General features: G+C 27.3%; 3 protein-coding genes across 5 annotated transcripts; 2 read left to right on the top strand and 1 right to left on the bottom strand.

Annotated features, from left to right (window-relative positions):
- Nucleotides 1-302: 302 nt before the first annotated feature.
- Nucleotides 303-3,429, top strand: LOC122516815 (protein dopey homolog PFC0245c-like). The gene is made up of 6 exons (XM_043634976.1): nt 303-444; nt 552-703; nt 907-1,007; nt 1,184-2,173; nt 2,289-2,414; nt 2,490-3,429. The coding sequence occupies exons 2-6, from the start codon at nt 602-604 to the stop codon at nt 2,779-2,781; spliced, it is 1,611 nt and encodes a 536-aa protein (XP_043490911.1). The 5' UTR covers nt 303-444; nt 552-601; the 3' UTR covers nt 2,782-3,429.
- Nucleotides 3,430-3,783: 354 nt separating this feature from the next.
- Nucleotides 3,784-13,482, top strand: LOC122516797 (transcriptional regulator ATRX-like). 2 transcript variants are annotated; one of them, XM_043634931.1, is made up of 23 exons: nt 3,784-3,950; nt 4,050-4,104; nt 4,327-4,439; nt 4,702-4,839; nt 4,927-5,060; nt 5,154-7,742; nt 8,061-8,383; nt 8,454-8,599; nt 8,692-8,834; nt 8,911-9,171; nt 9,268-9,478; nt 9,618-10,030; nt 10,142-10,440; nt 10,517-10,811; nt 10,917-11,185; nt 11,263-11,425; nt 11,486-11,833; nt 11,908-12,208; nt 12,280-12,504; nt 12,586-12,705; nt 12,808-12,870; nt 12,997-13,176; nt 13,249-13,482. In XM_043634931.1, exons 1-23 carry the CDS (start codon nt 3,939-3,941, stop codon nt 13,327-13,329), a joined length of 6,882 nt encoding a protein of 2,293 aa, XP_043490866.1. In that variant the 5' UTR covers nt 3,784-3,938; the 3' UTR covers nt 13,330-13,482. The 2 variants fall into 2 exon arrangements, with proteins under 2 accessions (XP_043490866.1, XP_043490865.1); XM_043634930.1 differs by having other exon boundaries at nt 5,151-7,742.
- Nucleotides 4,266-16,875, bottom strand: LOC122516811 (iduronate 2-sulfatase). 2 transcript variants are annotated; one of them, XM_043634965.1, is made up of 12 exons: nt 16,556-16,875; nt 16,302-16,479; nt 16,103-16,233; nt 15,852-16,023; nt 15,592-15,741; nt 15,368-15,505; nt 15,199-15,299; nt 14,833-14,980; nt 14,578-14,750; nt 14,382-14,508; nt 4,506-4,617; nt 4,266-4,386 (listed from the first exon to the last, which is right to left on the bottom strand). In XM_043634965.1, exons 1-11 carry the CDS (start codon nt 16,739-16,741, stop codon nt 4,544-4,546), a joined length of 1,578 nt encoding a protein of 525 aa, XP_043490900.1. In that variant the 5' UTR covers nt 16,742-16,875; the 3' UTR covers nt 4,266-4,386; nt 4,506-4,543. The 2 variants fall into 2 exon arrangements, with proteins under 2 accessions (XP_043490900.1, XP_043490899.1); XM_043634964.1 differs by lacking the exons at nt 4,266-4,386; nt 4,506-4,617 and having other exon boundaries at nt 14,101-14,508; nt 16,556-16,869.
- Between the last annotated feature and the right edge of the window lie 206 nt (nt 16,876-17,081).

Genomic DNA, 17,081 nt, shown 5'->3' with positions numbered 1-17,081 from the left:
AATATAAAAAGATAAATTACATTTTCCTTTTTGCAACAATTTTATATACGTCCACATTAACAAAAATTCATTTTTAAATTGATTTTTGATTATTCATTTGCTAGCGTGATCTTTCTAAAATTAATTTTCACTTCGTTTTTTTAATTATATTAAAACACCATATATATATTTATATTCACCTTTAAATAAATATCTGTAATTTAATAAAAAAAATATTCACAATATCTATAGTTCGAATTAGATAAAAAAGTTATCAAAAGTCTAGAAAAGTCAGTGGTTTTCAATAAGCGCTGCAGTCTCTTCAATTCATTTCGTATTCGCGTCAGTTCATATGCACTGACATAATGACAAGCAATTGTTTTTATTATCAGAATGATAATATGAAACTGTAAAGATATCGAAAACGCGTTTCTGCGTGAACGGGGCTATACTTACAATTAATTGGTGAGTATCATAAACATCTAATGAAATGTGAAAATTTCTTATCTTTGTGATTTTTCATTCAACAAAGATGATATTCTTCTATGTCAAATATTCGCTCGCGATTATAGGTTATGTGAGTCCGAAATTAATTCTGTTTACGCACAAAGTGGCGGATACAATGGGACAGGGAACAGAAACGTGTACCGACAGACCTACTGAAGTTAGTGTTATTAGATTTGTGTCTAGAAATCATACGATCGAAGAAATTGCACCAAAAAAGGTAAATCTTACTAACTGTCTCTTCGAGCAAGTTCAATGACCCTTAAGTCAAAACAATTTACATTCGGATTCTTTTGTCAATGAATGTGCTTTACTGTAATATACATACATATAAATAATATAATATATTTTTATACTTTTATACATGAATTTTATTAAAAATAAAACTATTTTTAAGAACAAAAGTTTTGATAATATTTACAGGAAGTATATACATGCAAACAACGGGGTTGTGGAAAAATATTCACCAACCAAGATGAATATAAAACACATGAAGCACTCGAAGCTTTAAAAATTAGATTTATGTAAGTAATTACATTTTTTAAAATATGTAATAAATCTTTCTCTTCATATTTTTTTGCTATAAAGAATAATTTTAAATGTTTCATTATTAATTGCTAATTTACTTGATAAATGTGAAAAAATTGATCTTGTTCTCAAATGAAAATAATAATTTATTTTAATTATTATTAATTGTCAGCTGTCGCGAACCAGGATGTGGAGAGGAATTATCTGACCCTGGTAGTATGTGGCGTCATTATCAAGAATGGCATAACAGCGAAACTAATGTTTTTGCTTGTCCTTATACAAATTGTGGTTCTGTACACACAACTAGTTGTAATCTCGAAGAACACATAGAAAGTTGTCATCGTCAACCTCCTACACTACCAACTGAACCAGAAATAATATGTTTCGAAGGTCCTGATAATGCGATAGAGGAAGATACTACGCAAAATAGTGAGGATGGGAATTACGAGAAAAAAAGAAATGAAAATTTTCCTTTAAATGTAACTGATTACAATAATAAAGGAGATAGTTTTAATAGACACAACAGTACAATATCACAAACAAAAGATTTTTGTCATGATCAGAATAACATTACTGCCAGTTCGAAGAACGAAGAATATTCTATGAATAATGAATGTTTAAATAGAACTAACAAATTTCCAAAAAATAAGGATTTATTGATAACTAAAGAAAATTTTTTAATCAAATATGATACTGGCCCTTCTAAAACTGGGGAAATAATGTCAGTTGAAAATTCTCAAGATAAAAATAATGTGGTATACATCAACGGAGATGTAACCATCACTAAGAATATCAAAGGAGAAGTTAACAATATTAATTTACAAAATCAGGAACATAGAATAGATCTAGGAAATTTAGAGAGAGTGTTTAGAAACGGATTGGAACAGGAAAATTCGAAAATAGAAGATAATGTCATCGAAACTAATAGCAATTGTTCGGACGACGAAGAATATATGCCAAAGAAACAACGTATGTCTCGATATAAACAAGAAATATATAAATGCGATTTTATTGGTTGTGGAAAAAAGTACAAATACTTATCGCATTACCGTCATCATCAAGACAGTCATAAATTAATAACTAATTCTCCTAGCACAAATACCAATAAATGTATTCCAAAAATAAAACAACAAGGAAGGGCTTCCACAATTAGCTTTTTCCTGTAAGAATTAATATCTAAAACAAAATATATATATTAATAGAGATGCATATACATTACATATATATTTAATATAATGTTTGTCTGACATGATTTTGTGTATTTGTATTACAATTAGGTGCAAGATGCCTGGTTGTGGTGTACAAGTAAATAGTGTTACTGGCCTATGGCAGCATTATCAGGATAATCATGCCAATACAAAGTCTCCGGTGATACAAGCTGCTAAAAATAATGAAGTATATCGGTAATATTCTACATTTAAATATTTTCTAAATATCTGTTAAATATTTAAATTCGATTTGACTTATTTTTATTACAGATGCAAAACTCCTGGATGTGAAATAGAATTTAGTACAACGTTAATGTTATATAAACACTTTAACGAAGTTCATTCTAACAGTTCCATCAACAATGCTAATTTAAATACAAAGACTGGTAATGGGAATAGCTTTCATTTTGCGGAAGTATTTCAAGATGATGCTAAAACCCAACAAGGAAACTTTAAGACTGACTTTAAAGCCAACAAGACTAATATTACTTCTAATGACTATATAGAAGGTAACAATGATCGCACATTGTCACCCACAGTTAAGGAAGAATCTCGAGATTGATTGTAGTTCAATTAAAATTTTCGATTGTGACGTTACAAATTTACAAAATTCATTCAATTTTACAGAGAGGATAGTAATATTATTCTCGTCATTGTGAAAATAAAATATCATTCGTATCATATGTAGATCAATACGATATTTAACTCATCGTTATTATAATTGGTCCGATAAATTTTAAATATAATACCAAAGTATATTATGATCTCTGTAAAATATTTTGAATGTGATAACTAATCATCATTAGTATTTCGAAACGATTTAAAAAATAAAAATTGCTTAATAAATTCCACAGCGTGAAGAAAAAGAAGAAGAAATAAAACATTTGCGCAAATTTAAGTCTTAGGCAGGCATTTTTCTAATGTGAAATAAATTTAACGCATAGAAATTCGTCAAATTCACATCATTCGATATAAGTAATCGATCGCTGTAAACAATATCATCCTTCTGCAGCTATTTACACCTAAGATATAAGACTTCTCACTTTCCATATTAATTTGTACTATTTTATATATTTATCATTTTGATGTAACTTATATTCCGTATAATATTATAGTTCTAATAGAATAACGCATTATAAGTATTGTATAGTGTTTTTATTTGTATAACTTGTATGTTTGAAAATAAAGTGCAATAGTAGATAATAACAAACTTTCCTTAATTATTATTTTTATTATTATTATTACGTCCTTTGTATACAACACACAAGTATTTATAAATATAGAAATATTTATATTTTATATGTTCTTGTATTAGCATATTGGATCATTAAGATGACATCAATGTGATTTTGAAGATAACAAAAGATTAATCATTTTTAAGGTTATCTAGATAACACCTATGATGTTTTTAGCGTTTGCATTATAATTGTGAGAGGTAGTAGGGGGCTGATAGTATTTTTTATTTGAAGTAACATCTATCAAGTTTAAAAAAGATTTCATACCAGCATCACATTATTACGCGTTGACGCATGCGCAAGAGATTAACCTTATTTAAAAAAAAGTTCGTAACATGGAATCGTAAGATGGTTGCGAAGAGTTGTGGTGAAAGTTATATCTGGTTTAACGTACGAATAATCTACTTTAATTGAATCTCATATAGTTTCGTTTGATTAAAATGTTCTTTAGTTTTCATTAAAGTAATTCATTTAAATTATTAGAATGGTTAAGGAGGTAATTGTTAATGTGATTAACCTTTAACGATATAACGAAATTTATTATGTATATATATATATATATATATATATATATATATATATGATTTGTTTATAGCTGAAAGTAAAAAAGTCATCTCATGAACTTGCGTACCGCACCGAACATTATCATGGTAAATAAATATTTTTATCATCAATCAGATTTATTTGTATTTATTTACTGTAATAATAAATTAATATTATTCATTAAATTTTCCTAATAACTTTGTATACGCTAGTAAAACATGATGATTCGAATGATGATAGAAACACATATATATGTATTTTATATTTTATTACATTATTTATACAATTCATAATATCATCATATTTATATGCTTAAACTTTGATTTTAGGAATCAAGATTATAGCGGATAGACCAATAACTTGTACTGCATGTGGAAATAAAGTTATTGCTGAAATTGGAAAAATTTTTACCAATCCTGTGATAGGTACTTTGTTGTGCGAAGTAAGATTTTTTAAATGATATCAATTAATCCCTTAGAACTACAATTTAATGCATTGAGCTACGTACCAAAGTTGATGCTATATTTTGTGTTTATTATTTTTGGCTCATAAAATTTGCCACAGGTAGGACTTGTTTCTTGTGTTAAAGTTGTAAAGTTTATCACGAGTCTCATGCATTGCTATAACACAAGAGGTTAATATTATATTGTAATGTGTAGTATATAAGTGTATTACTTTTAACAATGTTAAATTTGTTTTATTAGAAATGCTGGGACCATTTCAATAACACAAATTTTTCTTTCGATGAAGATAACAACGTAGATAAGTATTGTCGCTTATGTGCTCATGAAAATAGTCTATTCTATTGTGGATCATCTAATTGCAAATTTGCATTTTGTAAAGTAAGTTTCAACATATGTAATATACTTAGTTAATTACAAATAATCAATTTTTCAATAGTCAATTATTTTTCATTATTTAATTTGTAGCGATGCATTAGGAGAAATGCACCCTTGTGTCTTTTGGATATAGAGAAAAAAAATTGGAAATGTTTCATTTGCGAACCTAAACCATTGTGGGAATTACGAGCAGTTTGTGATTCTATTATGGATTGTCTAGCTAAGTAAATATTTATAATATTCATTAATTAGATTGCATATTGACAATCCCAAAATATTATTTACGAGTAAATAAATCTAATCTTCTGTTTCAGAAGAAGTAAAACAAAATCTGTGCAGAACGAATTCAAGAAGCGTGATTCTAGGTTACCGTATCAAAAATATCAAAGTCTACGAGTTAAAAAAATGCAAAAAGTCTTACGATCAATATGTGACAATGAAGAAGAAGATGACGATAATTTTGTAAAAAATAGACCTCTTTACAACAAGTCCATTAAAAAAGAGGAAAGTGATGTGACAAGTAAGGAAAGTAATAAATCTAAAAGTCACACTTTAAGCCAATTGTGTAGTACAAGTTCATCGAGTAATTCAAGCGATAATGAAATCATGAAAAAAGAGTCTTCGAAACAAAACAAAGATGTAACAATATCTTCGCCGTACAGTTCTAATTTTGATAGTAAACAAAACGAATCGATCTCGAGAGTTAAACATAGACGAAGCGCAAGTAAACGAGATAAAACAAACGTTAATAAGATTTCAAACAAAGATGAAACAATTGACTCTAATTCTGAATCCAGTGAAGAAAATACGGATGATAGTAAAAATAAAAATAAGAAACTTCTTAATAGAAGTAACAGGAAAAAATGTTCCACGAAACAGTCTACCAATGAAGAAATTTTAATATCGCAATCTCCTATCGATACTGACTCTAGCTCTGGTAAGGAATTTCAGAGGACTAAACTAACTCGTAGCAATGTTGACTCGTTACGTAAAATAAATAAAAATGTTCATAAAATTCTATCCAAAAAGAATATCATTAATAAACAACAAGGCAAATATTTTAAATCTAACATAGCAGAAATCTTGGACGAATTGAAACAACAATGCTCGGTATTTGAATTACAAGCCCAGCATATTGAAAATAAATTTAAAAGGAAGCCCATGTACATGGAAGACGCAGATAAAATTATATATAAATCAAAAAGTGCTATTAATAAAGTAATTACAGAATTCAGTAGTTACAAGGAACATTTAAACGATTTTTACAAAACATTTGTATCATCAGTTAAAGAGGAAGAAGAACATGAAAGTTCCGAAGATGATACAACATTAATGAGCAAGAAACCTCATAAAAGAAAATCCAGTGGTACAATAGATAAAGATAACAGTAATAGTATAAAAGATAAAAAAAATATCATATCAGATTGTGATAGTGAAATATTTTCAGAAAATGAATCTATTAAACATGAAGCACCAGCAGTAAAGGTAAAAACTAATATTTGTGACAATAAAAGTTCTGATCCTGAAGAATTGAGAGTTAGTGACAATGTATCACCGATATTAGGAGGTAATCAACATAATAAAAGGACTTTGGTTAAATTATCAAATAATGAAGTAATAAAAGATAATATTAATAGTAACAGGTGTATAAAAAATGATGATAACAATTTAACCAAAAACTCGAATGTCACAAAATGTGAGATTCCGAAAACAAAATCTAAAAATATTTCAAATAAACTTCTAACTGCGATACCATCTAATGTTGTTTCTAATCTAACGAATGATTCGTTAAATGATATATTTGACAGCAGTTTGGAATTAAACAATGAATTAAACGAATCTAATACAGCGATAGTAAACGTCCAAGAAAGTAAAGATATTCAGGACTTGAATATTGATGAAGATCGAAAAGAGAGCCACGAAAATTCGAATACATTGAAATGTAATGAACCGAAAGAAAATGTACCATTATCAGATAAAAAAGAACTTCATCTATTGGGAAAAGAAGAACAGAACGAAAAAAGTATATTTCGAAAAAAAACACCAGATATATTTGAATCTAATAAATCTGATATTAATTCGGACGAAACTGTATTTAATGAATATCCCACTGAAAAATTTCATATCGATAAACCTAATGAAAAAATATTAGAAACACTTGCTAAACAAGATTCCAATCAATGCGATTCAGATATTTCTAATATTTCTGATATACCTGTCAATTCAGAAAAAGTATCAGACAAATCAAAAGACCCAATATATTCAATCGATCAAAATAAATCTAACATAACTAAAGAAAAAACAGATACCAATAACGAAAGTGACAACAGTACAGTAATTTTGTCTAATTTGAATACAACTGTAGAATTAACATCGGATAACGTCGAACAACATAACAATGAAAATCGTATAAAAGAGAGATGCTTTTCTGAAGAAACAAACATATTGGACGGAGAAAATGATCTTAAGAATGAAGAAAATATTAAAAATGCTCTTTTGGAATCTGACTCAGACGATTCCGTTTCTTCATTAGGCAATAAAGAAATGGAAATTAACATAGAATCTAATAATAAAGATTTAAACAAAATTCAGTTGACTACATTCGACAACGAAAGTACAAAATCTGACGATTTACTTAAATTGCAAATGCAGATGAATAATAATAAGTCTGAGAAAAAAGAACTAGGGAAAAAACGTAATTACGATTTAGAATCAGACTCATCTGTAGGATCTAGAGTAAAAAGGAGAAGACTTCAATTGAATAAGAATTATTATTACATGAATGATAAGAAATTGAGAATGATATGTCATGTACAATTAAAATTATTAACAGATGATGTTTTAAATCAATATAAAGACGCGTTGGAAGAATCTAAGGAATACCAAAATAATAAGAAGATCAACAGGTACTAATTAATGTTTCTACATATTTTTATACATATTTTTAATAACATCTCGAATACGTGTAATGCATCATTCTTGTATTATTATTATTATTATTATTATTATTATTATTATTATTATTATTATTATTATTATTTTCAAATCAAATCTCTATTTGTGTAATTCTTAATAAATAAATAATTTGCTATTTTATTTTTGATATTACATGTTAGACCGGCCAGTGAGCCCATGCAATTTTTAGCGTTTATTTACTTAGAATAAAAAATTCCATAGACTTATTGGCCAATCTAATATAATTTTATTTCAACGATCTTACATAGACTTATAAATTTGGATACACTGGAGAAGTCATATAAAAGGAGTTCAGTTACATCAAAGGAAGATAATCTATCTAAATCTTTACAATCATTAAAAACAAAAAGATCATCTATCGAAAAAGAAGAAGATTCTTTGTTAGAACATTTGAAGAAGGTACAAGATGGAAGCGCTTCCATAGACATGCAAGACGATTCTGATAATAACGAGCAAAATTTAAATTCACTAATAGAAAATCATTCTGCTATATTAACAAACGATGATCTCATGTTAGAAGCTGATAAAATTGCTAAAGATTTACTATTAAATTCGTCTGACTCTAATATGGGTAAAATATTTATTTTATTAATTATTAATTTATTTATAAACTGTCTTACGATTACTTTTAATTAATACAGATGATAGCAAAGAACAAGAACAGTCAAATGTATCAGACAAAGATGAGAAGTCGTTAAAGGAGAAGAATGAAAGTATCAAGAAAAACGAAATTAAAAAAGAAAAGCCTTCTGAAGAAGATAACGAAAGATCATCTACGGAAAAGAAGGTAACTGCATACTCTCAACGTTATTGTAGTAGAATAATTTAAATGTACGCAATACAAATAATAAACAAAAAAAAATAAAAACAATTAATTAGGAGAAAAAGCTGAAAAAACGGAGTAAGTGGAGGCGAAATAAAATACTAACAATGAAAATATCTGATAGCGAGTCTGAAAAAGAACAAGAGAAATGGGATAAATCACAAGAGAAACAAAAAAAAAAGGAAGAAGATGACGACAAGTAATGAAATTTCTTATCTTTCTTATATGAAAAAATGATATCTTTAAAAATATAAATAATACAAATTTAATTTTAGAGATAACGTTAATGTTAAAAAGACCACTGAACACAAAAGGAAAAAGGCTAGAAGAATTTTTGATTCTGATTCAGATGTAAAAGAAATTTCGGATTCTCTCAGTAATAGTAGTAGTAGTAGTAGTAGTAATAGTAGTAGTAGTTCGAGTGAAGTTATGATATTAAGCGATTCTGATGACTCCGACGGAGAAAAGAAGAAAAAGAAAAAGAAACAAAATTCCAAAAAATCATCTGACACTGAATCATCTACTACAGGAAATAAGTAAGTATATGGACAGGCATATTTAACAAGAAATGTATGAAAATTGTTTAAAATCTTATTGTATCTTATTTTTTATATTCTTTCATAATTTTTCAGGCCTAAACCAAAAAGAAGACGGATAAAGAATGTATCAACAGATAGTAATAGTGATAGTGATAAAATGAATAATTCGCAAGGTACGTCGAGTAAAACTGGAAGAAAAAATATTCGCAAAGTTTTGAAAGATAAACAAGTAGCGGATGATACAAAGCAAGCAGCCAAAGAGGAAGAGGAAAGGTTGAAACGTATTATGGAACGTCAGAAACTTGTACGTATTTTTTTTTATATGTATGTAAAATATGTGTCGTCCTATTTAAATAATTTACTGAGATCTCTTGACGATAATTATCTGACGATATGACGAAAGATGCTCTGGTATATATTATAATATTAATTTTCATGTTTAGTACAATGAGATGTATGAAATACGATTAGCCGGTGAAGAAAAAGTAGATAAATTAGTATTGGATTTTGATCCTGATACAAAGAAAGAACTTATAAGCGTAAATAAGGATTTGGTAAAACGTTTGAAACCGCATCAAGCAGAGGGAATTAAATTTATGTGGGACGCGTGCTTCGAATCTTTGGAAAGAATAAAAACTACTTCTGGATCGGGCTGCATTATAGCTCATTGTATGGGACTTGGAAAAACTCTACAAGTGATTACTTTATCGCATACTCTTTTAACTCACGAGGAAACTGGAATAAAAACTATCTTAGTAGTTTGTCCTCTTAGTACCGTTCTTAATTGGGTTAATGAATTTGAAATGTGGCTAAAGGATGTAGAGAACGGAGATATCGACACATTCGAATTAACAAAGTAAGCTTCTTATTTTTAATCATATTTTTTATTATGTACATATAAAATTAAGCTACTCTACGTGTTAATAATAATAATATAATTTAATCATGTACCTTCTTTTTTTTTTAGATGTAAAAAGAACTTTGAAAGGAAGTATCAGCTTCAAAGTTGGCATCAAAGTGGCGGCGTTTTAATTATTGGATACGAAATGTTTCGCAATCTTACTGGTTCAAATAAAAATATTCGAAAAAACATGAAAGATGCGATATTAAAATGTTTGATAGATCCTGGTCCAGATCTTATTGTATGTGATGAGGGACATTTATTGAAAAACGAAGATACTGCGCTTAGTAAAAGCATGAAACGAGTTAAAACGCTTCGACGTATTGTCCTCACTGGGACACCATTACAAAATAATTTAATAGAATGTAAAGATTTATATCCATATAATTTAAAATTATTTAATTTTATTATTTAATAACATAAAGCATACATTTTTTTCAGATCACTGCATGGTTCAATTTGTTAAGCCTAATCTTTTGGGTACGAAACGAGAATTTTTAAACAGATTCGTGAATCCCATAACAAATGGGCAATTTGATAATTCAACAGAATACGATGTTAAATTAATGAAAAAACGTGCTCATGTATTGCATAAATTGTTAAAAGGAAGTATTCAAAGATTTGATTATTCCGTATTAACACCCTTTTTACCGCCTAAACAAGAATATGTTATTTTTGTAAGACTCACGGATGTACAGATCAAATTGTATCAATATTATTTGGATAATTTGACAAGGTACATCAATATCGATTAATACAAATATATTATAGTAATACTTAGAAAGATATAATTCCTAGTCCAACTACTTTGAAGTAACTTAAATAATTTTATTTTTGTTAGACATTTTAGTGGTATGAAAGGTACACTATTCGCAGATTTTCAAGCACTGCAAAGAATATGGACTCATCCAATAGTTTTGCGATTAAATTCGGAAAAAGTTGAGAAGGCTAATGAAAAGAAAAGATATACCAGTGATTCGGAAGGATCATTAAAAAATTTTATTGTCTCAGGCGACGACGAAGAGACAACTAGTAGCAACAATAGCGACAGCGATGTTCAATCCATCCATTCCTCATCGCCTATTCGCAAACGAAAAACTCGAAATAATGGTTTGAATAAGTTTTTTAAACAAAATCATTATGTAGTATTTTTGTTTAATGTAATTATTTCATTTTCTTTTCTTAAGAAAATGATTCAGAGCCAGAATTAGTGGAAGTATTACCAGAAAAAGAAGAAGAATGGTGGTCGCAATTTGTACAACCTGAACACTTCGAAGACATGAGGGTTTCTACCAAACTTGTTTTATTATTTGGTATTTTAAAAGAATGTGAAAAAATTGGCGACAAAGTGTAAGTTTGTAGTATAATTTTTATTTCAAAGATGTCATATTCATAATCATATATTTTTAGATTGGTGTTTTCTCAGTCGTTATATTCTTTAACGTTGATCGAACAGTTCCTTGCTCAAATAGATGAAGCAGAACAAAACAATAAAATATTAGAGAGACTAGAAGGGCACACTGGAAGTTGGTCTCTAGGTTTAGATTATTTCAGATTAGATGGTCAGACTTCTGCAGAAAATAGAAGTATTTGGTGTAGAATATTTAATAAACCTAGCAATACAAGGGCAAGATTATTTCTCATATCAACGCGTGCAGGAGGTTTGGGTATAAATTTAACAGCTGCTAATAGAGTTATTATATTCGACGCAAGTTGGAACCCGTCACACGATATTCAAAGTATATTCAGAGTATACAGGTATTATTATTTCTAAATATTTAATTTAAATAATATTAATCCTATAATTTTATAGTTTTATATTTTAAACGTAGATTTGGTCAAAAAAAGCCGTGTTACGTTTATCGATTTCTCGCGTCGGGTACGATGGAAGAAAAGATATATAATCGCCAAGTAACAAAATTATCACTTTCCTGCCGTGTCGTTGACGAGCAACAAATAGAACGACATTATAGCCATAACGCTCTTAACGAATTGTATAAATTCGAGCCATATACGAATATCGATAAACCAACTTTAAATTTACCTAAAGATAGATTGTTGGCAGAAATATTTTCAAAATATAAGGATTTAGTTGAAAATTATCACGAGCATGATTCTTTATTGGAAAATAAGGTATAATTATAATGGTTGCATAAAATCGACTATTTAACTTCTAATATTATTTTTAACGTATATTTTTTAAGGCTGACGAAGAATTAGATGAAGAGGAAAGGAAACAGGCTTGGTTAGAATATGAAGAAGAAAAAGAAAGGCCAAATATTAATGCAACTACGGCAGCTTATCAAAATAATATTTTGTTGCAACAATACAATAATATGATCGCTAATCTTAATCGTCAAAATATGGCAATAAATAATACTACGCAGTCTAGTGATTATGAAAATCTACAAAAACTTATTGAGAAAGATGTAAGTGATAAACAATCAAATAAATTATATTTTTTTATAAATATCATATATAGTCGATATTGATAATAAATGAAATTTCAGTATCCTAATGCAACACCAGAACAACGTAAATTTATGACTACTAAAGCCTTGTTGGATATGTATAATTATTGGGAACAACAGGCTATGGTTCAACCTAGCAGAAATTCTCTTCTTGCACAGGTGTGTGTTTATGTGTATGTGTGTACATCTATATGTTTGTAAGATCATTTTTTAAATAATGTTTTTGTAATAAATGCTTTAAAATTATAATTGAATCAACAGAATATGCAAAAGAATATACAACAGAAAACTACTACATTGGGAACGACTAATATATCTGCAGCAGTAAGTTCTTTTAGTGTTTTATTATTATTATTGAAATATAAAAGTTAACTTATAAGGTCAAAAACAATAAGTTCCGAATCAAGTAGAATCACATTTTACTTGAATTTGTTCTTATTGCTTTTATAGATGAACCAGAATTTGTTGAGACAACATTTGCTACAAAATCAACAAATAGTATATAACTCAAATAACACATATACAAACGTATCTAATCCACAATTAAAGGGTGGAATTAGAGTAATCAATCCATATGTTTATCCAAAACCTTCAACCAGTAATGTTCAACCTAGGAATGAGATTACGCAGGTAACAAATTTGATATGAACTTTGAATGAAATCTATTTTGTGTGTGATCGATATTTTTATAAAATTATGTAGATTACGATAGAACCAGCAAAAACAACCGAAACGTCTGCTAAAACTTCAACTATTCCAACAAATAAGGAACAAGAAGAATGATCCTTAAAATAATATCTTATAACTGTCTTTCTGATTAGCTAAACTATATTCTTCAGTATGAATAGCAAAGAATCAAACTAATTGTTTTTATTTAGTTTATTCACGCTAATATAAAAATCAATCGTCTTTAGATCGATGAAAATAAAAAAAAGAAATCATCTGAATGTGTTTTATATAATAATGTACGAAAGCGAGTGGAATTTTCTTATTCTAAAGATTATTGTGATTATTCGATAATTATAATTGGCTATATAAAAATTATTAAATAATTAATGTCCACTTTCATATACTCTGTATAAATGAAAACATTAATTGAATGGAATAAAAAGTTTGATTCTTTGAGTAGAATCTTTATAATGGAAAACTGTTATTATATTAATGAATTATTTTTCTTTTATTTTCTTTTTTTTAATTATTTTTTATTATCAAGCATATTTTTATTTGTAAAAGTATTACATGCAGACAAACATAATTTTACATAAAGTTATGATTATATATAATTCAATACTACGAATATTGCATGAAACGAGTGATAATTTTCTAAATGGTTGTACAATGAAATAAATTAGATTTTTAGTTATTCCATACAAATTTAGTTTATTTGATTGATTTTAGTAACCTAGCACGTTACATTAAAAATCATTGTTTTACGTATTTCATTTAAGTATTGTACTAGATATAATTCTATTAGATTATGTTTATTTTACGAAATATATACAGGTATATGTTATATTTATTCTAATTTCTATTTAATGCAAAGCAAGAAAAAAAGGGTAATTATTTTTTGAATCTTTTTCTTGAGATATTTTAGAAGAATATATTAAAAATTATTTTTTTTTATTGTGTGTAATCCGGTAAGGCTTTTCTCCAACCATTTTTGAGCAAAGTTCTTAATTCAATTTTTTTTTTTACAAAGTTTGGAAATGTCGCTAAATTGAAGTACTCTGCTGAATCATTATTGTGATTATATAATTCTTCGCTAATTATTATTTTCCAATCAACCGTTTTGTTTCTGGATATAAATGGTATCCAAGCAGTATATCTGTACTCACCTGATTTCAAACTGTATCCCATTATAGTTATTTCTTTCAAATGTGGCTCATCACTGTTGGGATGTAATGTAGGTTCTATACCTGGTCTTGGATATTGACTGAATGCTGCTTTCTTCCATGATATTGTCTAAAATTACCAATAAAATTATAATAAAACTACCATTTATGAATAACTCATGATACAATCCATCCTTACTTTGTTATCCAAAACAGCTCTAATAAGAGGTAAAAGACTAACTCCTTCTGTGCACACCGATGAATCTATTTTATTGTTGTTATACCTGTTTTCTATGTTTGAACAAATTGGTATTGGAATTCTTGCTAATTCAGCAATTGTAGGAAAAATATCAACCAGTTCTACAATGGCATCTAAAAAAAATAAAAACAACTTGTTTTATATTTGTAATACTTTTTATTAATATTATTTCAATAAAGTATTTCTCTAAATTACCTGTTTTCGTGTAAGTATTTGTATATTGTAAAAATGTATTTTCTTTCTTTTTAGTCCAAGAATTCTTTAAATTTGTGTATCCTTTATATTGAGATATAAATTTATCAGCAGTATTAACGTCATTTTCGGTAAAAAGTTCTTTGGTTTTCTTAAATAAATATAATGTTCTAATGAAAAATTTATAAACATAATAAGAAAAATAAGATGACAACAATGTAAAAAATTGAAATATACAATGATACCGATACAAATTATACCGACAAATCAATATAACAATTGAGAGAAACACTGATAATATTATCGACTGTGATAAATGTAAAAAAAAATTTTGATCTAATAAACAAAATACACATCAAAATTATATACCTTAAATGTCATATAAGGTATCGATATTATTAAAGGTACATGTACTGAAACATCAAAGTTACTATATTTGCCCCATTCTGTATGCTCTCCTAAAGACCAGCCTGTATAATAACAGATTATTATAGAATATTTTAAATTCGCATCTTTAATACAATTTAACATTGTTTACCATGATCAGAAGTTAATGTAATCACAGTTTGTTGTAAAATCTTAGAAATATGCAATTGATAAATAAGTTTGCCAATAATGTGATCGATATAAGACACAGCTCCATAATATGATTGTATTATTAGTTTGGCAAAATTTTCTAAGTAAAAAAAAAATATATATATATATTACATATTTTTAATTTTAATTAATATATTTTTAGAAAGAAAACAATTTCTATTATACCTGGTATTTTTTCCCATGGAAATTTAAGACGTAACTTTTGTATATCTTTTCTTTTGCGAAGATCTATCCATGGATTATATGAAACGCTATCAATATTATTTGGCCAAGCATATGGCTTAGGAACTTCAAACTTTTCTAATGGATGATATTCTGTAAAAGAATTTAATATTATTTATTTATCTGATATAAAATTCCATTTTAAAATCATATTTTGAATGCATTTTTCTGTATATGCAAATAATATACAAATACATTTTTACTTAGATATTTTTTAGGATATTTTAAAGGAATATGTGGTTTTTGAAACCCAATAGCTAAAAAAAATGGCTTAGCATCATTTTTATGTATTTTTAAGTATCTCTTAGCTTTCTTCAATATTTCTATGTCTGGCAATGTTTGATTTGGCATGAATTTTATATCCACAGGGCACACCTAAAAAAAAATACATTAAAATACTATAAATAATAAAAATAATGAAATTTAATTAATAGATAAAATGTATGGCATTTACAAGATTTTCTGCAGGAAATGAATTTCTGGTAATTTTACATACAGGTGCATTCTTATAACGATTTGTATAAGGATGAAAAGGTTTTTCGCTCCAAGAATAAGGACTATCATCAGAATAGTTAGAACTTATACCTACAAATGTTATGAATAAGTATATAAATTTGTATAATAAGCTTTCAACAACAGAAACTTAATTTTACCTGGATGAAATATTTTCCCTATTGACATAGTATTGTATCCATTATTTTTTAAATATTCTGGTAACGTTGTAAAATTACCAACTGTATCTCTCCAATAGCTATAAAAATCATACAACTGTAGTGTATCAGGTCTTCTACTTGTCAATATTGAATTTCTACTAGGCGCACATAAAGCTTGCTAAAATTAAATACAATCATTTAATATAGCAGAAATTGAGAATTACTCATTTTGACGAGAAAATATTTTATCTAACCTGTGCGTAAGTCTGAGAGAAAATTATGCCTTTTTTTGCTAAGCGATCTATATTTGGTGTATGTGAATTGTGATCCCCGTAACATCCCAAAGTTGTTCTTAAATCATCTACCATTATTAAAAGAAAATTTGGCTTTGCAATGCTGCTACATGATAACGTAATCAACCAAAATAAATGGAACAACATTGTGATAGCATTATTTATTAAAATATTTAAGATTTTATTTGTATATATTAATTATTTGTTTTCTACTTTGAATTATATTATTTTAAATATTTTTATTTTTAAATATTTCATATAAATAGTAGATTCGCGTAATTGCAAATATGTACGAAATTATATTTGAACAAACATTTTACAAGAAAGTTCATTTCTTTTGTGCATTTTATTTCCAAATACTTGAAATATTCATGTAACTTTTATTTATTTAATTTTGAATAATAGAAGTATTTATTTAATTAATGTAATTAATAATTATTTACAATTTCATTGATACAATCAATTATATCAATACAATTATAGATTG

The sequence above is a fragment of the Polistes fuscatus genome, unplaced genomic scaffold (assembly GCF_010416935.1).
Source record: "Polistes fuscatus isolate 324 unplaced genomic scaffold, CU_Pfus_HIC Scaffold2, whole genome shotgun sequence".
NCBI lineage: Eukaryota > Metazoa > Arthropoda > Insecta > Hymenoptera > Vespidae > Polistes > Polistes fuscatus.
The sequence above is the reverse complement of the archived record's forward strand: the minus strand, read 5'-3'. Positions and strand labels throughout refer to the sequence as shown.